Raw genomic sequence first — 18,643 nt, forward strand, 5'->3', positions numbered from 1 at the left:
TATCTAATATCTGATATCGCGAAATATACCTCTCCGGGTAATTCGATCTGACTGAGTCTGACATTATCTACTTGATAGCGATTAAAAGTGTTTTTATTTGGACCTAGGATCGAGTGCCTGATTTTTACATTTAAAAGTCATTGTTCTGAGGGCAGTATGTATATATAGATTTACTCAATATTTTCTGGAAAAAGAGTAAGGAAAAACCAAAAAGTATTTAAAAACGAAACAAGCACATTAAAATTACTGCAGAGCTTTATTTTTTCGATACTGGGGTGTAAAAATTACCCTAGGTGCCCGTCCTCAGGTTAAATCGTAAATCATTAATTTTGGTCACATATCAGCGACGTTCATTGCTGCAAAGAGTATTTTTAACTGAAGAAGCGACCGGCGCGCTTGCGGTCGCAATTTAATAGACCGTGGAAGAAGCGATTAATTCTCGAATGACATAGCTCCCGACCCTGATTCCCGACCAGACGTATTACCATCACAATGGCGCACGTCGAGTGGCACGGAAAAGAAGGGTGGGCGGGACGACGAGATTGCGACGTCCGGCGTCCCGACGCCCCGAAATGCCACCACTCTCTTCCGCTTCTCTCGTCCGCGACGCCCAGTCGATTACGCGTATCGTATCCCAAATACGTTTGACTTAACCGTATCTACTGGCGAAATGGATTTCGTGCGTTTGTCCGCGTCGTATACAATTCCGCGAAAACGGACATAGTCCGCGTGCGATCTTCTCAAATTTTAAATTATTAATAAAATTATCGCAATTTTTGACAATAAAACCAGAGAAATTTGTCACTATTTTAGTAGCCATTCAATTACCTTGGACTAATATTAAAAAAAAAAAACCAAATCAGAAACTTTTACTTCGCCAGTAAATAATTAACACAGTAAATTAAAAAAAAACTTTACCCATATATATCATAGAATAAAGTTAAACGCAATATATATTTATGTATAATTTATATATGCGTTGTTTTTTTTTTTTTTTAGCGAAATATGACTTTGCGACGTTTCCTTCGCAAGCGATAATCAATTGATCGCTCTTCTCGATGTTCTCCACGATCTTACGACCCGTAAGCTTGACACGGTAAATTTGGCGCGTTAGATACACTCGGTAAAAGCTACCGGGTGACCGCTCGGCAGCGTCTTTCACCCGTCACGCGTATGGTCACGTGCCGTCTGCTTCGCGTGCGTATACACATTTAATAGCTGTCGGGACATTATGTCGAAAACCCTGCGACGCCCCGCGCCATCACGGGGGCCTTTGTGTATAAAATAAGACGTTCTCCCATCTACGGCTGAAGAGCTAGGAGGGGCACGGAGGAGGAAGGACGGAACTCGTTCAGGGGGACGAGAGAAGGATGGCTCGGCAGATATTACGACGAGTAGTTCCAACCCCAGACTTCCGTCGTGATAAATTAACAGGCTTACGACGCTCTTCTCTCTTTCTCCCTCCTCTTCTCTCTTCCTCTCTTGTCTCTTTGTCGAAGAGCGAGGCGTCGCAAAGACGCTCAATCGGCATTGATAACAATCAGCTATTGTTCTTCTTTCAAAGTATCGCGAATCTTCTTTAGCGATTTTGTAGTATATATAATTAATCGTTTATTTCCCAACAAATATTTCCCAATTAACCCCGGTTTTCTTTTTTTTTTCTTCAGTTTAGCCTTAATTTACCGTATTCTATTTTACATATCAAAAAATGCGATACTCGCTAAGAGAAAACTTAGAGAGAAGGGTAGTAATGCCATTTTTACGTAGCTATAAAAGTACACTTGGAAAGAATGGTACAAAAATATTTTCTATAACGACTCTCTTTCTTTTTCAGCTGAAGGGATTAGTCTCTGGTCTGACCGCGCGGAAGCGGCGCAAAGTAAACGAGATTTCACCCGAGGGATGCGGGAAAAACACAGCGAGCCGAGTCCCGCAGCGAGTAGCGTAAGTAAGCGGCGTGATAGCTTCAGTATGTAACAAGCGATTACTTATTTAACGAGGGGTAAGACGCGCGGCGCGGGGAGGCCCGTACGCGCGGCGCCCGCGTGCGATACGAAATTTCAATAAACCACACGTGAGAATTCGCGGTAATATAACCTCATCAGAAAATGTAACGGGGGCGAGCCAGCCGCGCGAATAGATAATAACAAACGAGCGTTAATAATAAACGGTGTTAGGGGAACGAGGGACCCAGCCTGAATATACGTGCTCGAGCGTACGTGCACGTAGTTCACCCCTTTCTTCCACCTTCTCATTAACAAGATTCTAATTCCGGCCACTATCAACGACGTCGAATTTCTTACAGGGAGCGTATTAGGTTTTATGGTGTCCCACCGCGGAAACGAAAATTGTCAATAATAACATCGCGTCAGTTGGCGCCAATTAATACGTTAATATTTCAGCGCCAAATTCGTTCTTCGAGTTACATTTGAAACATTCCTCGCAACTAAAGACAATTAATTAAATGTTCCGTTATCTTTTATACGATATCTTTTACAAAGATTAATCCCACTAACTGTAACTAAGAAAAAAATGGAAAGTACGATAAAATGATTTTTCCATTGTGCAAATATTAATTCTATATAAGAAGAATTACTTTCCCTAAAACAAACAATATCTTCCTATATACCGCGTCTCTATTTTCCCGTATCTTAATGGTATATCTATAATGTTTACTCACGCATATATAATAATCCGTTTCAAAAAGCTCCTCCGCGCGGCTAAAAGAGACGAAAGGAGAAGGAAGGGGAATAAACGACTGTACTGCGTTTCTTCTGTAAGAGTATCTACCACCAGCGACCACCATGAACGATCAGCGGTGTACGGTCGCGTGTGTCGTGTAGAGTAACAGCAGTAGCGCCAGCAACGAGGGTAACGAAGAGAGTGAGAGAGAAACGAGAGGGAGGCGAACTAGCGCAACCCCGGAGGTCGGGCTATCATAATATAGATTAGCTCATATGGCTCCTCCCTTGTGTTAGCTCGGATCTGGCTCATAGCCTCGAGTGCTCCGGGATTCACTATTCATACACGCGACAATTAGATAGGCATTACTCCGTATACACAGCTCCCCGGCGCGCGCGTACGCGTGTATGTACATACGTGTGTGTGTGTATGTGTGTAGGGTGGCAACCACGAAGCCCCGAGTTGGCTGAAACCAAGGACCGCGGGTGGATGGGGCGCGCGGAGTGAGGGGGTGAGGGGGTGCGCGCGGCCTGAATCAACCCCTAAGCCAGTGTAAACACGTTTTAATAGAGATTCGCTCGAGCGGTTATAATAGCTTCGCGGATGTAGCGGCCCGGCCGCCTCTTTCGTTCTCCCTCCGTCGCCCCGTTCCCTATCCCTACGGTGTGTCCCCCGCCGGGCCCCCGTCGTCCTGGCTCTTTTCCTCAAGCGCCCAGCGTCTCTCGCCGATTGTGTTTCCTTAGCCGTGGCGTTTCTCCATTGGTTACGCGCGGTGTCTGCTCCCTCTTCGATTACGCACTTTCCGTTTCGAGGGAAAGAGGGATGTCAAGGTTTCCTGTCGTATCCTGAAACGGGGCAATCCCATGTTACTCTTTGGGCTGGAAATTACGTGTATAATATATATATATATATATTGCATAATTATAGTAATTAAAGAAAATAACAGGTTTTATGATAACGTACGTGCGATTTTAACTTTAGCAATTAGGTTTTTCGAAGAATTTGGAGTTGAATTTCTTTATCTTTCAAAATTGTTTAATATTTTTATACGTGCACGTTCGATGTATTACCATGTATTATCCATAAAAATTTTAAAGTTCTTTGCAAAAATTTATATAATGACAGTGAAATAAAAACAGAAATAAAATTAAGAGTATCATTTATGTTCAAGAGACATTATAATATTTTTAAAATATAAATTCTTATTAAGTCGATTTGAATTTGTACCAAGGATAATTGACCTGTGCTGCAATAAAATAACTTCTTTAAATTTAAGTTTAAAAAACGCGATCTTCTCTCAAACGGTAAAACGACACGCAAAAACGATTTCTTTCCCCCCGTTTCCCGGTCGATCAAGGATATCGATGTACCTTTTCATCCGGTTGTGCGCGGCGTAAGAGGCACATGCGAAAATCTCGAAAGTGAGTTGGCGGAAGCTTTATCGACTTAGAAAGTTTCCGAGGGACGTCGCGGCGGTAAACGTAAAGGTAAGGGTGGGCCATCAGCGTGTAAAGAAGCGCAATAAAAGCCGCCGCCGTCGTCCTGGGAACGACGAGCTGCTTCCGCAAGGACGTAAAAAAAAAAAAAAAAAAGAAGAAGAAGGAAGGATGAGCCGCGCGATATCACAGTGCAATTATCTCGGTGGGGAAATGAGCTTTGCGAAATAGAAGCGCCGTGAATGCGAGGGGGGGGGGGGTCGGGGCGTGCGCGACGCCGCCGGGCGTCGTCGCGCGAAGGAGGTCGGCCGGTAAAAGCTCGTATTTAGACGTTCCCTTCCGAAGACCAAAACGACGTCCCGGGCGTGTTCAAGCGGGTGTAATATACGCTCCACTTTTGAAAACAACTACGGAAGTAGTTAATCACGAAAGTTTAGCTGTGTGTGATGGGGCTGTAAAATTCTTAAGAAATTGGTCGACAGCGCGCTCTTCGCCGGCAGCCGTTACTCGGAAGTGGCCCTAAATGGGTGGTTGCCGCCGGAATTCCAGTCCCGGCCGCGTCCTGATTCGCACGATCGCGCGTCAGTTATTAAATACCGTTATTGCGAAAAGGGAACTTTGAGATTGGACGATATTGGAGTTGCAAGATACGCGAAAGCATATCGTTTTAAAATTCACTCGTGTCTCGAAAAGTGAGCTCTCCTTCTCGTCAATTATAAAAAACTTATATTTGAGAGTCTCATGACATTGCAATAAAAAAGAACTCTGCGAAAATATGGCGGTTCACTATACGAGAAGACACGCGCATGATTTCGTTCAACGTCCATCAAGCTGTTTTAGTTGCTTAGACCGAAATATAATACCTTGGCGGCATTTATATGATTATTAACGCTTATTAATGCACTTCACAGAGAAATTCCATCACGTTATTTTGATATCACATTTTCATTTGATTGCGTTTAATGTTTTGCCACCGAACCGCGCCGGTACAAACGTACGAAATATTCGCCATTAAAAACGATATTTGTATATACATTTCAGCGTATAACGGGTAAATTCAAATGGAATGAAGGAGAGTGAGAGCCGCGTAAAAGTTATGCATATGAATATTATGCCACCAGATCGGTAACACTATACCCCGCGTTTGAGAATTAAAAATATTCTGATAGATTTCGCGCGCGCGCGAATTCATGTATATGTTAATTGTAATTAAAGCGCTGCCTTCCATGAAAAATTCAATATTATGACAACGAGACAGGCAGAATAATCGCTAAGTTTGTCGCTAACCGGAAGAAGAGGCGCATTAACGGTCGCGTATATGCACGTAAAGGAATGAAGGACTTTTAAGCGTTGCGAGCGAGCTAGCGCGAGCGGGCCTTATATATGCGAGCGTCGCGGACGAGCGGCCGTCTCGGCGCGGAAGAAGGGAATCGACGTTAAGGGTAACCGGGGCAGGACGGGAGACGAGAGTCTCCAGGTTGAATAATTCAAGCTCTCATTAGGGCGACAAAAGCCTGATGGATAGCTGCTCGGCTACGCTGGCTGTCGCGAGTCCGCACGGACTCTCTCTCTCTCTCTCTCTCTCTCTCTCTCTCTCTCTCTCTCTCTCTCTCTCTCTCTCTCTCTCTCTCTCTCTCTCTTCTCGCAGATAGCGTGTGCTGGATGCCCTAGGATTGTGACTCATCCCCGTATCCTCTCGACCGCGCAAATATTGCGATTTAGAGACATGCGGATTATTTTTTGAACATTAGAAAGAACTCGACAGTCATTTAATATTGCAAGTTAATTCCAGAGGGAACTCAGGCAACTGTACACTGGAGTTTTATCTCCGCGCGAGAGATCTTCCTTCCTCCCTTTGTAATTCTTGGAATAACAAACGGCTTAGTTCACCTTCCTACAGTGGAAGAGATTTTGTAACGATTATTATTACAATTCGCGGTTGAAAGTGGAAATCTAATTTTTTATATAGGTTTTTCGATATATCGTAGATAGAAATATTAAGAATTAATTTTACGAGGCATAAACGCGAACAATAAAATCTTACTTTTAAATAAATTTTACGAGTAGAATCTATGTCGGCAGAAATTCTCATTGGAATGAATTGAAATATTGAATGACAAACATTTCTCCTAATATTATATTCCAGATTTTTAACAGAATTTATGATTAAAATCTCTCTCTCTCTCTCTCTCTCTCTCTCTCTCTCTCTCTCTCTCTCTCCTCTCTCTCGACGGTACCAAGTCACCCTGTACAAACACGCGTAGTTGTCGCGGAGAGCTCTCTCCTCATTTTTCCTCCTCCTCCTCTCTTTTCGGTCCGTTTTCTTCCACCCTCACACTCTTCTTCTGGTCTTCGCCGCTACCGACGTATCTACCCCCTCGTCTTCCCCCTTACCGTTCTCGTCCTGTTTTATTTCGAATGTTCTTTCATTTCTTAAAAGGTTCTCTCGCTGATAATTAGCACAATGCGCGGCCGCATTAATTATTACCCGTGCTAATTACCCAAGGATAAATCGCTCGGCAAGGGGTGGCCAGCGAGGCGAGAGAGCGCGCGAGACCGGGTCGGGGCGGAGGTGGAGGCGTAGAGAGGGGAGTGCGAGAGGCCGGAGGCGGGGGAGGCCCATTACCGTTATTGCTGCAACAAACCGTCCAACAACAGCGATAAATACGAGCGAGAGGCTGGCGTTACAAATGTCTCTCTGAGTTATGATTATTTAGCGCGCTCGCGCCCGCTCATTCGCCCGTTCGTTGGTTCGTTCGTTCGTTCGTTGCGGCTTCCGAACGGTTACTTCCGCAGGTTTGTACAGGATGTTTCAGGAGGAAAGCTCGCGACGCTCGCTCGAAAAATTACGGTATCGTTAATACCTCAAATAGCGAAATTACCACCGTATTATTCATGCCGCACAATTGACGTCGAAACAAAATCGCAAAAATACTTTCACGCATGTGTTTTTAATAGAAAAAAACGCACGTTTAATAGAAAACAAGTTTCTTATATTTATTGAATATGATTTTTAAACTCTCTCTCTCTCTGTCTCTCTCTCTCTCTCTCTCTCTCTCTCTCTCTCTCTCTCTCTCTCTCTCTCTCTCTCTTGAGAAGATTTTATTTGATTTCAATGCGATCGTATAATACTGTAATTAAGTCTGTTAAGGCTATACGACAAAGTTTCGGGAATAATTTTAATTTTAATGCGATTTATAGAATGAAAGAACTTGTCAAGTACAACATAATATATGTTTAAAGAAAGAAATAATTACGTTGGTACACGTTTATTTAAATGATACGTTTTGCAACCAGTTTTTCAATCTTTGCGATCAGCAATTAATAAAGCCATTTCGCTTTTGGCTCCTGCTGTTTTTGACAGCTTACATACACATTTCTTACGATAAATATTTTTTTTATAATATCACTCGGTTAAATTATCGGCCATCGCTTCTGAAGCAGCTTATATAAACGCGCAAACGTCACGCAAGATTTCACTTTTCTTCTGGCACTTGTCGTTTTCTTGCAAGAATACTTGTCGTTCGCTGATCCGAAGAAATAATGCACGAAAAGAGCCGATTATCCGACGCTATCGATATTTCCGCTCTTTCCGCTCGTTTATGTATATTTGAGCAGCTAATTAATACATTTATTTATTTATATGCAATAACAAATGGAATAATGGCATACATTGGATTCGTAAAATTACTTATGACAAAATTGCAATGTATAACCGAAATGTAAAGCTTCGTATATTTCCGATGGAATCATGTAAAACGATTATTACAAATAGATGCGGCTGGAAAAGCATGATTTTATGCCACCGAATTTTAGTAAAATTTACATAATTATGTAGTTTTAAAAGTTATCAAGACTACGCGAGTTATCTATTAATTTATAATTTTATTAAAATTCGCAATAATTGGGATTTATATACATATGTAATTATATAATTAACCAGACAAATATTTACTGAATCGATTGTTGGCAAAGAGATTTCACGCATCGATAATTGCTTCCTCTTTAAATTTTAATTAACACTAAGCATGTGACTACTTCTTTAAATTCTTTTTAAAACGTAAATCAACATAAATGCAATGGTTAATTCTAATTGCCGACAAATGTTATTTTATCGATTCGAAGAAGTGGCTCGCAGCTTTGACGCTAGTTAGCGTCTTTTTCCAGCCTGTTCTAAAGTTACATTTCTCTTAAAATAATATCTTACTTTAATTAAATTTTCAAGCGGATAATTAGATTAATTTTTAGACTCGATTATAAAAAAATATTTTTAAGAAACGTTATATTTTTATCAAAATAAGATATTGCGTTTCTTCGGGAAATGGATTGCTGTGCCATCTTAAGGAATATGCACCAAACTGGACACCCAATATATATCGACATATCAAGTTAGAACTTTCAAATCGATCGCATGAGTTAAAGATATGCGTATTAGAAAATCTAACGCATGCATAAGGAAAATAAAGAAAAAAACAAGTATTAATATCTAATTAATGTATATCTATACTTGAGATATATATGGATTTAATATTAAAAATAAGAAATTCAAGTCGTTTTTCAATCACTCTATGTATATCAATCTTTTTCCTGTTTTTATACCATTTTTACAAGAAATTAATAACAAATGTTAGAGAACACGATTTCACGTTACAGCCTGCGATTAAACTTTACATTGAAATCTGCATTTATTAGCTCAATTTACGTTGTTCGCCTCCGTCGATTCAAAAGCCATTTATTACGCATAAACGGAAATTAATCGGCACATTAGGCGCGCGACTGTCTATAACGTCGCGAACGAGTCTTCGAGCGACCGGGTATCGATGAACGACGACGACGTCGGTGAGGTCATCGAAATCGTCGAGTTCAAAGGCCACGGTTAATTGATAAGAACGCTACCCAAGAACGTTCGTTACTATTCGCCTCGGACGGAACGGCGACATCTCATTCGACGTGGTCGCTCACGACCTTCGCAGACAGCAGACAGTTGCCTCGTAGATCCATGACGCGTATTATTTCGCTCTCGCGCGTTCTCCATTTCGTCCGGCGGTCGCGCGTCGAGCCTCGAGTCCGCTCCGGTCGGTTCGCGTTCCGTCGTCCTCGCCGTTCCGATTGGACTGCGCCTTATCGAAATGTTATTTAGTTATTTACTCGCGTCAGTTGCACTTTGGAATCCGCTCGCTGCGAGTGTCATCGGATTGTCATTTTAATTCGCTCGCTCTGTGAGCTTGATAACGTTTCTCTACGCTCGTCGACCCGAAATAAGCTTGTTATCAAAAGGGTTTTTTTTTTTTCGTCAAACTAACCAGTCTTGGTGATAGAACGTATTAAAATATTGCTAAGAGAGTAAGTAAATTTTCTTTTTCTATTTTTTTTATTCTTTCATATCGCAGGTAAGACCATGGTGTCTAGAAAAAGAGACGGCGCCAAGCCGAGCGCTTTAATCGGTGCATCCGCGACGTATCCGCGGATAGATTTAAATGGAAAGGTGGAAATAATCTGGACAAAAACTAGGATCGGAGGAAATTTTCGTCGAGAGAAAAATAAATTATAGTTTCCGATATGTCGACCACGGGAAGCGCCGAGAAGCCGGGACACTCGGTATAGCGCGCACTCGTCAGTCCGGATCGGACAAATTGGCCGCCGCTTCCGCACTCGTAATGGGCTCTTTTCTCCACGCACATCTCGCGTTTTTACGCGACGGTCATTGATTCCACGATGTGTCATCAAGCGATCTCGCGATATTACACGTTCCGCGCGCGCGGCGGGTATGTGATTTACAGCCCGCAGCAGGCGCTCCGGAGGAGTCCGAGATCCGGAGTATCAGGGGGGGCACCGATGCTCGTTCTCCTCCAACGTTCGTTACGGATGCGTGCGTACATGTGTGCGGCCCGCGTGGCGAGGAGGGGACCGCACAGGCAAAGGACCCTGTCAAGTCCCCCGGAGTGGACTCGCGGTCGGCGGCGACGGCGGCCGCGGTGGGGGGCAGGGGGGGGCCCAGGGGTTTCTGAACCGGGGGGAACCATGGCACGATAACGCAGGCCTGCCCCGTCTAATTATTCGTGTTTACCCGCAGAGGTTGCGAAGAAGCGCGGTCAGAAGCGGAGCGGAGCGGAACGGAGCGGACGTCGCGGCACGGCACGGCGCATCAGCGCAGGACGACAGCGGGAGCGAGGATAGGATGGCCGGTTGTCTTCGGGGCACGGCCAGGATGCTCGCCGTCTGCCTGGTCTACCTTTTGACGCTCCTCGGTGAGTTACCGGCGGTTCCTAATACCGTCGTTCCCCCTGCCTTTTCTGCTTCCACTCCCACCCTGTCCGCGCGAGCCTACCCCCCCTCGCACCGCATTCCCGGGCCTGGTCATTCCCCACGGTGGCCCCTCGTCTCCCCCCGTCTCCCCAAAGTCGTTCATTGAAAAATGCGCCGTACGAGCCGGCCGGAACATGGCGGTCCATTGAAGTACGATGCTGCTGCTTCAGTAAATTCTATAGTAATCTAGTACAACCGGCTGACCGACACCTTCCCTCGCGAAGAGACACGCAAGAAATATAGAATAATTTTTTATCGCTTGTATAATTAAAAAAAAAATCTATTTGTTCTGTACGTTTTGAATCTGTTGGACAGAATTTTTAAAAAATTAAACGGACCTCGTAATATAAAAATATATATTTATGATGAACTATGCTACCGCATCTATTAGAGACACGATAAGTGAAACTGATAACCTCAGTAATCACTGCATAAACATACGTAAAAAAATGTTAAGACTGACACGTGTCTTGATAGGCAAATGAATAATATCATATTTTATTGAACATCCTGTACAATAATCTTCATTTCTCGATGAAAAGTACAAAAGATTTCTGTTTTTTTTTTACAGGTTCGTACTGTCGAATGGCACCAGGTAATTATTCTCATCGTCGAAACGTAATTAAAAAAGGGAACGTTTCAAGCGATTTTGAAAAATTCGTCGAATCGTTTCACGCAACAATCTCTCAAGGCGTTAAAGAAAGAAAAGGGGAAAAAATAAAAAAAAAGATCACACGCGACGCCCATTCTCGCCCGTCGTGTAACAGGGACTCCGCGCGAATTAACGGTATTCCGTTTACATACACGCATGCACGCACAGAGGCACGAGGCACTCGCTGTCTCGCTCACGTACACAGACGTAGTGCACACACGCGTATAGTGCGCGTATCGTGCGTCTCTTCTCAAACTGTCTCGAGAGAGAGGAGCGATCCTCGTCGCCTGCCTGGAGTGCCTGGCGTCGTCATTGTCAGTCGACGCGCGACTCGCGATCGGTGACGGTGTCGAACGTACGGTCCATACGCATACATCCACACACGTGCACGCACACACACACGCACACACAACACATCTACCTCAAAGACCCACGATGATTTGTCGCGCGATAACGAGTAACTACTGGAAATTATGCGTAATACTTGCAGCCGTAGCTGGCGGCACCAGGGGCTGGGAGTTGGGAAGCGGCCACAAATACACGCTGACGAACACGCTTATCTTCAGAGAGGCCGAACCGCCGAAATCCGGGGGTGACGTCGGCTACCGACTCACCGGCGAGCTGGACATCACCGCCCTATGGCAGGATTCCAACGATCCCAATATCTTTTTACTGAAATTCGAGGTAGGCCTATGGCACTCTGTCCGTTATTTTCAAACCAAGCATCGCGAGCCGGAACGTCTTCGTTAATAAGGTTCTTTGTCACGATATCGAAAATATCGAATAATTTTAATGGTTTAAGTCATCCTTTGTTTTATTTCAGTTTTTATTTTAGAGACAGATAAAGAGAGAGAATTAGTTTCTTTTTTCTATGCAACATCTCTATTAATTATATGAATAACTTTCGAAAAACAATTATTAAATTTTTAAAAGAAATAAATGTAATAATTAAATCGTGAAAGTGTCTTAATATATCAATGCGTCAAGTGTTTGTTGTTAAGAAGATACATACTTTAGTGAGTTTGCGTTATGCAAATTTTGCTTAAGTTACATTATTTACACACGTGCACGTCTACTTCAAACTTATAAAATAAAAAAAAATGTAAAATGAAGAAAAAACTAGTTATCTATTTTTTATTAAAATGCAAATTTAATTATTTAATCGCATATACAAATTTACTTACAACATTATATTAATTGTAAAGATCTATTCAGACTCTTGATATCAAAATATATTTTATATCACGCTTATTTCATTGCAGCTATGTAATGTATTGATAAATAAGACAATTTTACGTAATAAATTATATTTATTTCTTTTGAAAAATTACTCGTATCTCAGCACAGAAAAGAAGAATTATTAAAATAAAATTAATTATTACATTCCATGAACATATTTTTGTTCCGCACGTGCTGGTAATCGCGAAATGTCACAATCAGTTAATAATGGAATTCAAAACCAGATAAGTTGTTTCGACATATATGTATATTTATTGTCTCGCATGTCTGAGCCACCTTTAAAAAAATTTCATGCAAGAGACAAAAAACATCTATCATCTAAACTTCCGAGAAGATTTTAATGCGATATGAAAAACACGTTCGTTGATATTATTGAGAGAGGACGTGCCGGATATTGATAAACCTTTCACTGGATATTGATAACCCTCTATCCGAGAGCGATAAAATGTTTCACGAGTTACAAAATTATAAAGAAAAAAACCTTCAAAATAATTTGTTGATAAGTCAGTTATTAGCAAACTTTTGACGTTATAATATTTCTATACGTCGAAAGATTAAACTATATTTAAGTCTATTTATCGATTTTTATCGAAAAAAATTTTAAAGGTATTGTTGATTGATGCAAAACATACTTCTTAGCAAATTATATTACAGTTGAAATAATATGCAAGGTAATTATTATTAATAAAATAAGTAAGATATTTTATACATGATATTAGTTTAATTCATAGAGCGACTTAAAAACTTTTTTAATGAAATAGATTTCAATATATACAATTTGTAAGTATCTACATATTCCAGGAAATTTTGGATTTGAGTTCACGATTCTCGAATATATAACAAATCTCGGTTTTTTCCTTTTAATAAATACTCTGATATTCTCTTTCAGTTACTTTCACCGCAGTTATGGATCAAGTCCCGACGAGCCCCGGAACCGGAGGGCTTCGTGGAGCACTCGTCCAAGGTAGAACAGGTCGCCGAGAAGCCCTTCTTCATTCTCTGGCGGCACGGCGACGTCGAGGCCGTGTACATGGACCCGGCCGAGAGCGCGTCGTCCGCGAACCTGAAGCGTGGTCTAGCTAGTCTCTTCCAGTACCGAACGCTCGACGACGAGGTGCGCCAACGGGACGCCTCCGGCCTCTGCAACGTGGTCTACGTGACGTCCGGAGATAACGTTATCGAGAAACGAAAGACTGCCTGCGCGCACGGCACATTGCCGCCGCCGAGGAAACATCCGAACCCGGTGTTCGCCGTCAGACTCGAGAGCTATCGCAATTCCACGTACGTGCTGACACAATCGCTGCTGCCGGAGCACGTGTTCGATTACGAGACGCACAGGATGACCTTGGTGGCCAAGTCCGACGTCGGGACGAGCGTCGTGTCGGAGAGAACGCTGAAACAGGCAGCTGCGATCCCGAGCGCAACTGCGGTTCAGGCGAATTCCGCGAAGCACGCGATGATGCTCTTCAAGCCTGAGTACAAAAAGACCGGCATCGAGCTCCAACCGATGCCCGCCACATGTCCTGACGCCGGATGTCCCACGGTAAATCTTTTTGCCTAGTCCAAGGTCTATTCTATTGTTTCCGGACGATAGAAACAGATAACTCTGATGCATTGATAAAAAACGTTCTGACGCATATAATTAGAAAAAATAGATAAATAGTAAAAAAATATGCATTCATTATGTCGCACGCATCCAAGGGCATCGAGTATTATCGCTGTTAAGGAAAAAAATTACATTTATAAATGCGCTTTAAAAAAAAATTATTTTAAAAATTAAACGTTCTTTTTTATCAACATTCTTTTGTAAACATTTAAAGTTTTAACATAAATATAGAGTAACTTACAAGCTATATAACATTCGCTCTTAATCATTAGTTTACAATGATTCTTATGAGACATTGAATATTACATTAATGACTATTGACAAAAATTTGATGCGATAAAAATCGCAATTCAATCTTTTTAATAAGTACCTTAATATCTATATTTTGCATTGACTTATTAAGGCTTAAATATACATTTCATTGCAGATCGACCGGGCGATCGAAGAATATCACAAAACGCTCACCGCTTCCGCGCTGGGCACGGCGAAATCCGCATCGGCCTTTCTCAAGCTTCTACCTCTAGTCAGGAACGCCTCGCCCGAGGAGTTGCACAAGGTCCTGAAGACTCCGCGTAATCAACAGATAAAGATGCAGCTGCTGGACGTGTTTGGCGCCGCGTCTACATTGCCCGCTTATCAAACTGCCATGAAAATACTTCGACAGGACGAGACCGGCGACGAGACCGAGAGGTATCTGTGGGCACTGTCTCTCTCCCCGACGCCGCACGTCGACGTTGTCAAGGATATCCTCAGACGCTCTGAGGAGACGATGCAGAGTGACAAGGTGTCCGAGACCTACGCGCTCGCGGCGGGCGCGATGGCGCGGCATCACGGATCCGCCGAGGTAACAGAGAAAGCCCGAGTTAGCCTAGAATTGGGCCTGGAGACCTGCACCGGGGAGGAGTGCAAGCTCAAGTTCCTGCGAGCTCTGCGAAACTTGAGGAGCGCGGCAGCGATACCCACGTTGCTGGTGCACGCGTTAAGCGACAGCAAAGCCATCAGCGTCGCCGCCTGGCGCGCTTTGAAGGCTTTGCCGCGCGAAGCTGTGACTGATGAAGCGAAGAGCGCGGCCATCAGGGTCTTCTATCAGATCGGAGGGCCGCGAAGGGACAGCAGCGCGCGGACGATCGCGCTGGACATTATCCTCGAGAGCGAGCCTTCCAAAGAGACCCTGCACGACTTCGTGAGATATTTGAATAGCAACGACTCGGCCTACGAAGTCCGTAAATACCTAAGTCAACGTTTGACGCAAATTGCCGAGAGAGACGCGCAATTTGCCGAGTACCTGAGGAGTATATACGCAAGTGGCAACGCGACGTTCAACAATTATCATGCGAAAGCGCAGCGAGGCCTCAGCACCGCCTTCGACAGGAGCTTCCTGCGATCGCCCGACAGCAACGGTTCTCTGGTTACCGTCCAGGAAGTGAATTCCGGCCTCCTGAAGCGTGGCATCGTGGATGTCGTGCTGGAGAGTAACAACCAACGGCAAGCGATGTTCTCGCTGGGACTGTTCGCCGGCGGTCTCGGCAGCTTCGTCTCGAGCCAGGATGAAGCGCAAGCCGACGACGAGGTGGCCACCGCTGGAATGGAGATCGATTTCCTCGACGTCGGGATACGACCGTTCGTCTTCTTCTCCGGACAGGGCGAGCTGATGGGCCACGTCTGGTCCGGCACGGCGGACCAGAGGACCCCTGCCTTCCAAGCCCTCGCTTCCTTGTACAGTCATAACGAATACGTGCCATTGGGATCCGGTTTTGTCGCCGAGATCGATATTCAGGGCGCCGTGAGCTTCGAGCTGGCCGGTGAAATCCAGCTGAGCCTGTGGTCGAGGAACGCGCGCTCTCTCGTTGAGATGGATGCCGGCGTGATGGTCCACGGCGGCACCAGGGTGCACACGAGTTTCGTACAGAGCAAGACGGAATTCACGATGGCGATGGAGCCGAAGCTCCAGCTGTCCACGAACGTGGACTTTAGCGGGCCTGTGGCGTTGTGCATGAGATTGAGCCAGCCGGCCACCACGGTGAGGCATCAGGTCTACAAAATCGAGAGAATACCCGGTAGCCGGCACAAGCTGAGGAAAACGCGGCGTTCGAAGATCCACTCGTCCGGCAGATCCTACAGACTCAATCAAAAGAACAACGAGATGTGCGCGAAGTTTTCGAATTTAAGTTAACGCATACCGAAGACTGCTCAGTGACTTTTTTGATAATGCATAATCGGTAAAGGACCACGAAACTGTTTTTATTATTATTATTATCATTATTGTGAGGTGGAATCAGAGTACGGCAGGGTCTGTGTTCAAATCGATGGATAGTGAACGTTCGATATGACGTTCGAAGTTAACTGAAGTCTCCTATGAATAATACATTAATTATTCAATTTTATTTCAGTTACCATATCGGGATTAATATTGTTTTAATAAAATCTAGAAATTTTTTTATTTATTCTCATTTAATTAATCCCAAAAATTAATCGCGTTTTTAATAAGATTATTTTGTACATAACACTTCTTTTTTTCTGCATACTCTAAAACATAATTTATCTTTGATTCGTCATTGTACTTCAATTTTAACATTACACACGACAAAGATACAATGCATTCTTCTCTTCTTCGAAAAGATCGTTCAACTTATCTGGGTTCAACTGTATTTATTTTCTGCATTTTTGTACGGTCGTTTCTACGTTAATTCTGTTAATAAAAAAGCGAAAGACACATATTGTTCGTCCACTGTCCACGCGTGGTCCAATTACACTGATCAGCGGCAACCGCACTCGACGACGACCATGTCTTCGTAGTCGTACTCGTAGGTCACGGTACGTTTGTCGTTCACGTAGAGCAGACTCATCGATTCCAGTTTGGTGGGCACGCAGCAGGGTTTGCCCAGCTTGTTGCCACTCTCGCTGATCTGGAGAGCGCCGTGCATCAACGCCTGCACGATCGCGTGATTGGTCGGACTGAGGTGATCGCCCATCGGGAAGGAACACCTTCCGGAGCACTGATAGGCCTCGTAACCGTCCGGTGCGAGCACCCACTTGTCGTACGAGATCACGGAGAAGTTCACGTACATGAAACGCCGGTGACAGTTGTTTCGACGTCGTCGTCGCCCGTCCTCCCAACGATCCGGATCCTCCGGCTCCTTCGCGGATCGTCGATAACGCCGGACCTTGCTGTAATTCAGCAGGAGGATCGGACCGTCGTCGTTAGGACGATACGTCAACGTGCCGTATACCCAGAGCTGAACGGTATCGTTCCTGCCGGCGACGGCGGACGTGACGTCGAAAGCCCGCCAGGCGCCGTCCTTCCTGGCCCTCCGGATCTCCTCGTTTCCGATGTTCTTCGTCGTCGACGGACCGCCGACAAATCGCACTCTGATTATCGCACCGGCTATCCCGAGCAATTCCGCGGTCTCCAGCGTCTCGTCGACGCCGACAAACGGGATCGCGAACTCCAGGATCCTGCCGGCGTCGCTGATCGGGCCGGAAGTGCGGACCGGTTTGATTGCGCGGACGACGGCGTTCGGGCGCCGGTAGTACAGCTGCAGCATGTACGCGAACAGGGTGCTTTTGTTCTTCCGGCGATGCGCGACGTCGCGTGAAATTCTCATGTTGGTCCTGTTGAAGGGAGATCGGCGCGACGTCGACGGTGACGACGACGACGACGACGACGACGACGACGGGATCAACAGGTCGAGTCGGATCAACGCCTTCGCGCTCACGTTGGAGCTCCACGGACCGATCGACCCGGTCTTCCACAAACAGCAGACGAAGAAAGCACCCGCGACTAACAGCAGCACCTTGGAGCAGTATTCTGGGGTTCGCATGGCAGATCCTCGATGCGTTTTAGACGAAAACGGAAAAGCCTTGGATTTTATTAGGGAAAGTGTAGTACAATATATTAAAATATTTCCAGTATCGCACCTTGAATAGTCGATCTCGGTGTCTTCTTCATCAGACTTGAATTAGAAAAAAAATCTCTAAAACTCGCGGCTCTCATAAAGATGAGAGTCTATTTCGATATGCTTGTTCAAAACGTTCACCTCTCCCACAAGTTTTGGCCTCTCATTTCTTTCATTTAGGTAAAATAAGAGGCGTAAAAGTTTTTCACTTTGGTAAATTTTTTTTTTAAACTTTGCGTAGTTTTTTTTTAACTCCTGAAGGAGGAGCGACGTCGATGCTGTTCTATCTCGGACTGCGGACGTCGTATCCCTCGAAGACGAGAGCTCCGGTTGAAGAGGATCCGTTTTCTCCAAAATAGCCGCCAATCGAGGCGTTCGAAGTTACCGCCTGGAATGCCCTTATCAACCGCAGACCACCACTCGACCGAGCGACCCTACGTACACTTACCCCGCCAGTCGCTCCGGTCCGGGCTCGTCCGGCTCGTCGGTATATCTTTAGCCGAAGAATGCGACTTTAGACAATGAAAATCAATAGCATTTTTCTAAAGATTTTCCCAGGGCTTTGCGTCGCTTTGTATGCGTCATAATTGTTGAAAAGAAAATCGTGATATCCCCAATGCGGAAATGTCTCAGAATTTTTCAGATTTTTACATGAATTGGGACGTTTTTCAGAAAAACTCAGACAAAATAATAATAAAGTATTTCAGTTAATAAAATTTCTTCCGCCAACACACACATCATTGCAAAAATCTGAATAAATATGAGAAAAATCTATGCAATTTATCAGGAATTTTCTTACGTACAAATATACTGAAATATTGCGAAA

The 18,643-nt window shown here is 44.3% G+C and overlaps 2 protein-coding genes across 2 annotated transcripts; one reads left to right on the forward strand and one right to left on the reverse strand.

Annotated features, from left to right (window-relative positions):
- The first annotated feature begins 9,094 nt into the window (after positions 1-9,094).
- Mtp (microsomal triacylglycerol transfer protein) lies at positions 9,095-16,636 on the forward strand. The gene is made up of 6 exons (XM_077413235.1): positions 9,095-9,461; positions 10,192-10,366; positions 10,996-11,019; positions 11,567-11,760; positions 13,205-13,858; positions 14,349-16,636. The coding sequence occupies exons 2-6, from the start codon at positions 10,297-10,299 to the stop codon at positions 16,092-16,094; spliced, it is 2,688 nt and encodes an 895-aa protein (XP_077269361.1). The 5' UTR covers positions 9,095-9,461; positions 10,192-10,296; the 3' UTR covers positions 16,095-16,636.
- A 41-nt stretch (positions 16,637-16,677) lies between these two features.
- On the reverse strand, positions 16,678-17,993 carry LOC143901218 (uncharacterized). The gene is made up of 2 exons (XM_077413313.1): positions 17,959-17,993; positions 16,678-17,839 (listed from the first exon to the last, which is right to left on the reverse strand). The coding sequence occupies exons 1-2, from the start codon at positions 17,991-17,993 to the stop codon at positions 16,678-16,680; spliced, it is 1,197 nt and encodes a 398-aa protein (XP_077269439.1).
- Positions 17,994-18,643: the final 650 nt, after the last annotated feature.

This window comes from Temnothorax americanus, unplaced genomic scaffold (assembly GCF_048541705.1).
Source record: "Temnothorax americanus isolate GAGA-0224 unplaced genomic scaffold, ASM4854170v1 Scaffold32, whole genome shotgun sequence".
In the NCBI taxonomy this organism is placed as follows: domain Eukaryota; kingdom Metazoa; phylum Arthropoda; class Insecta; order Hymenoptera; family Formicidae; genus Temnothorax; species Temnothorax americanus.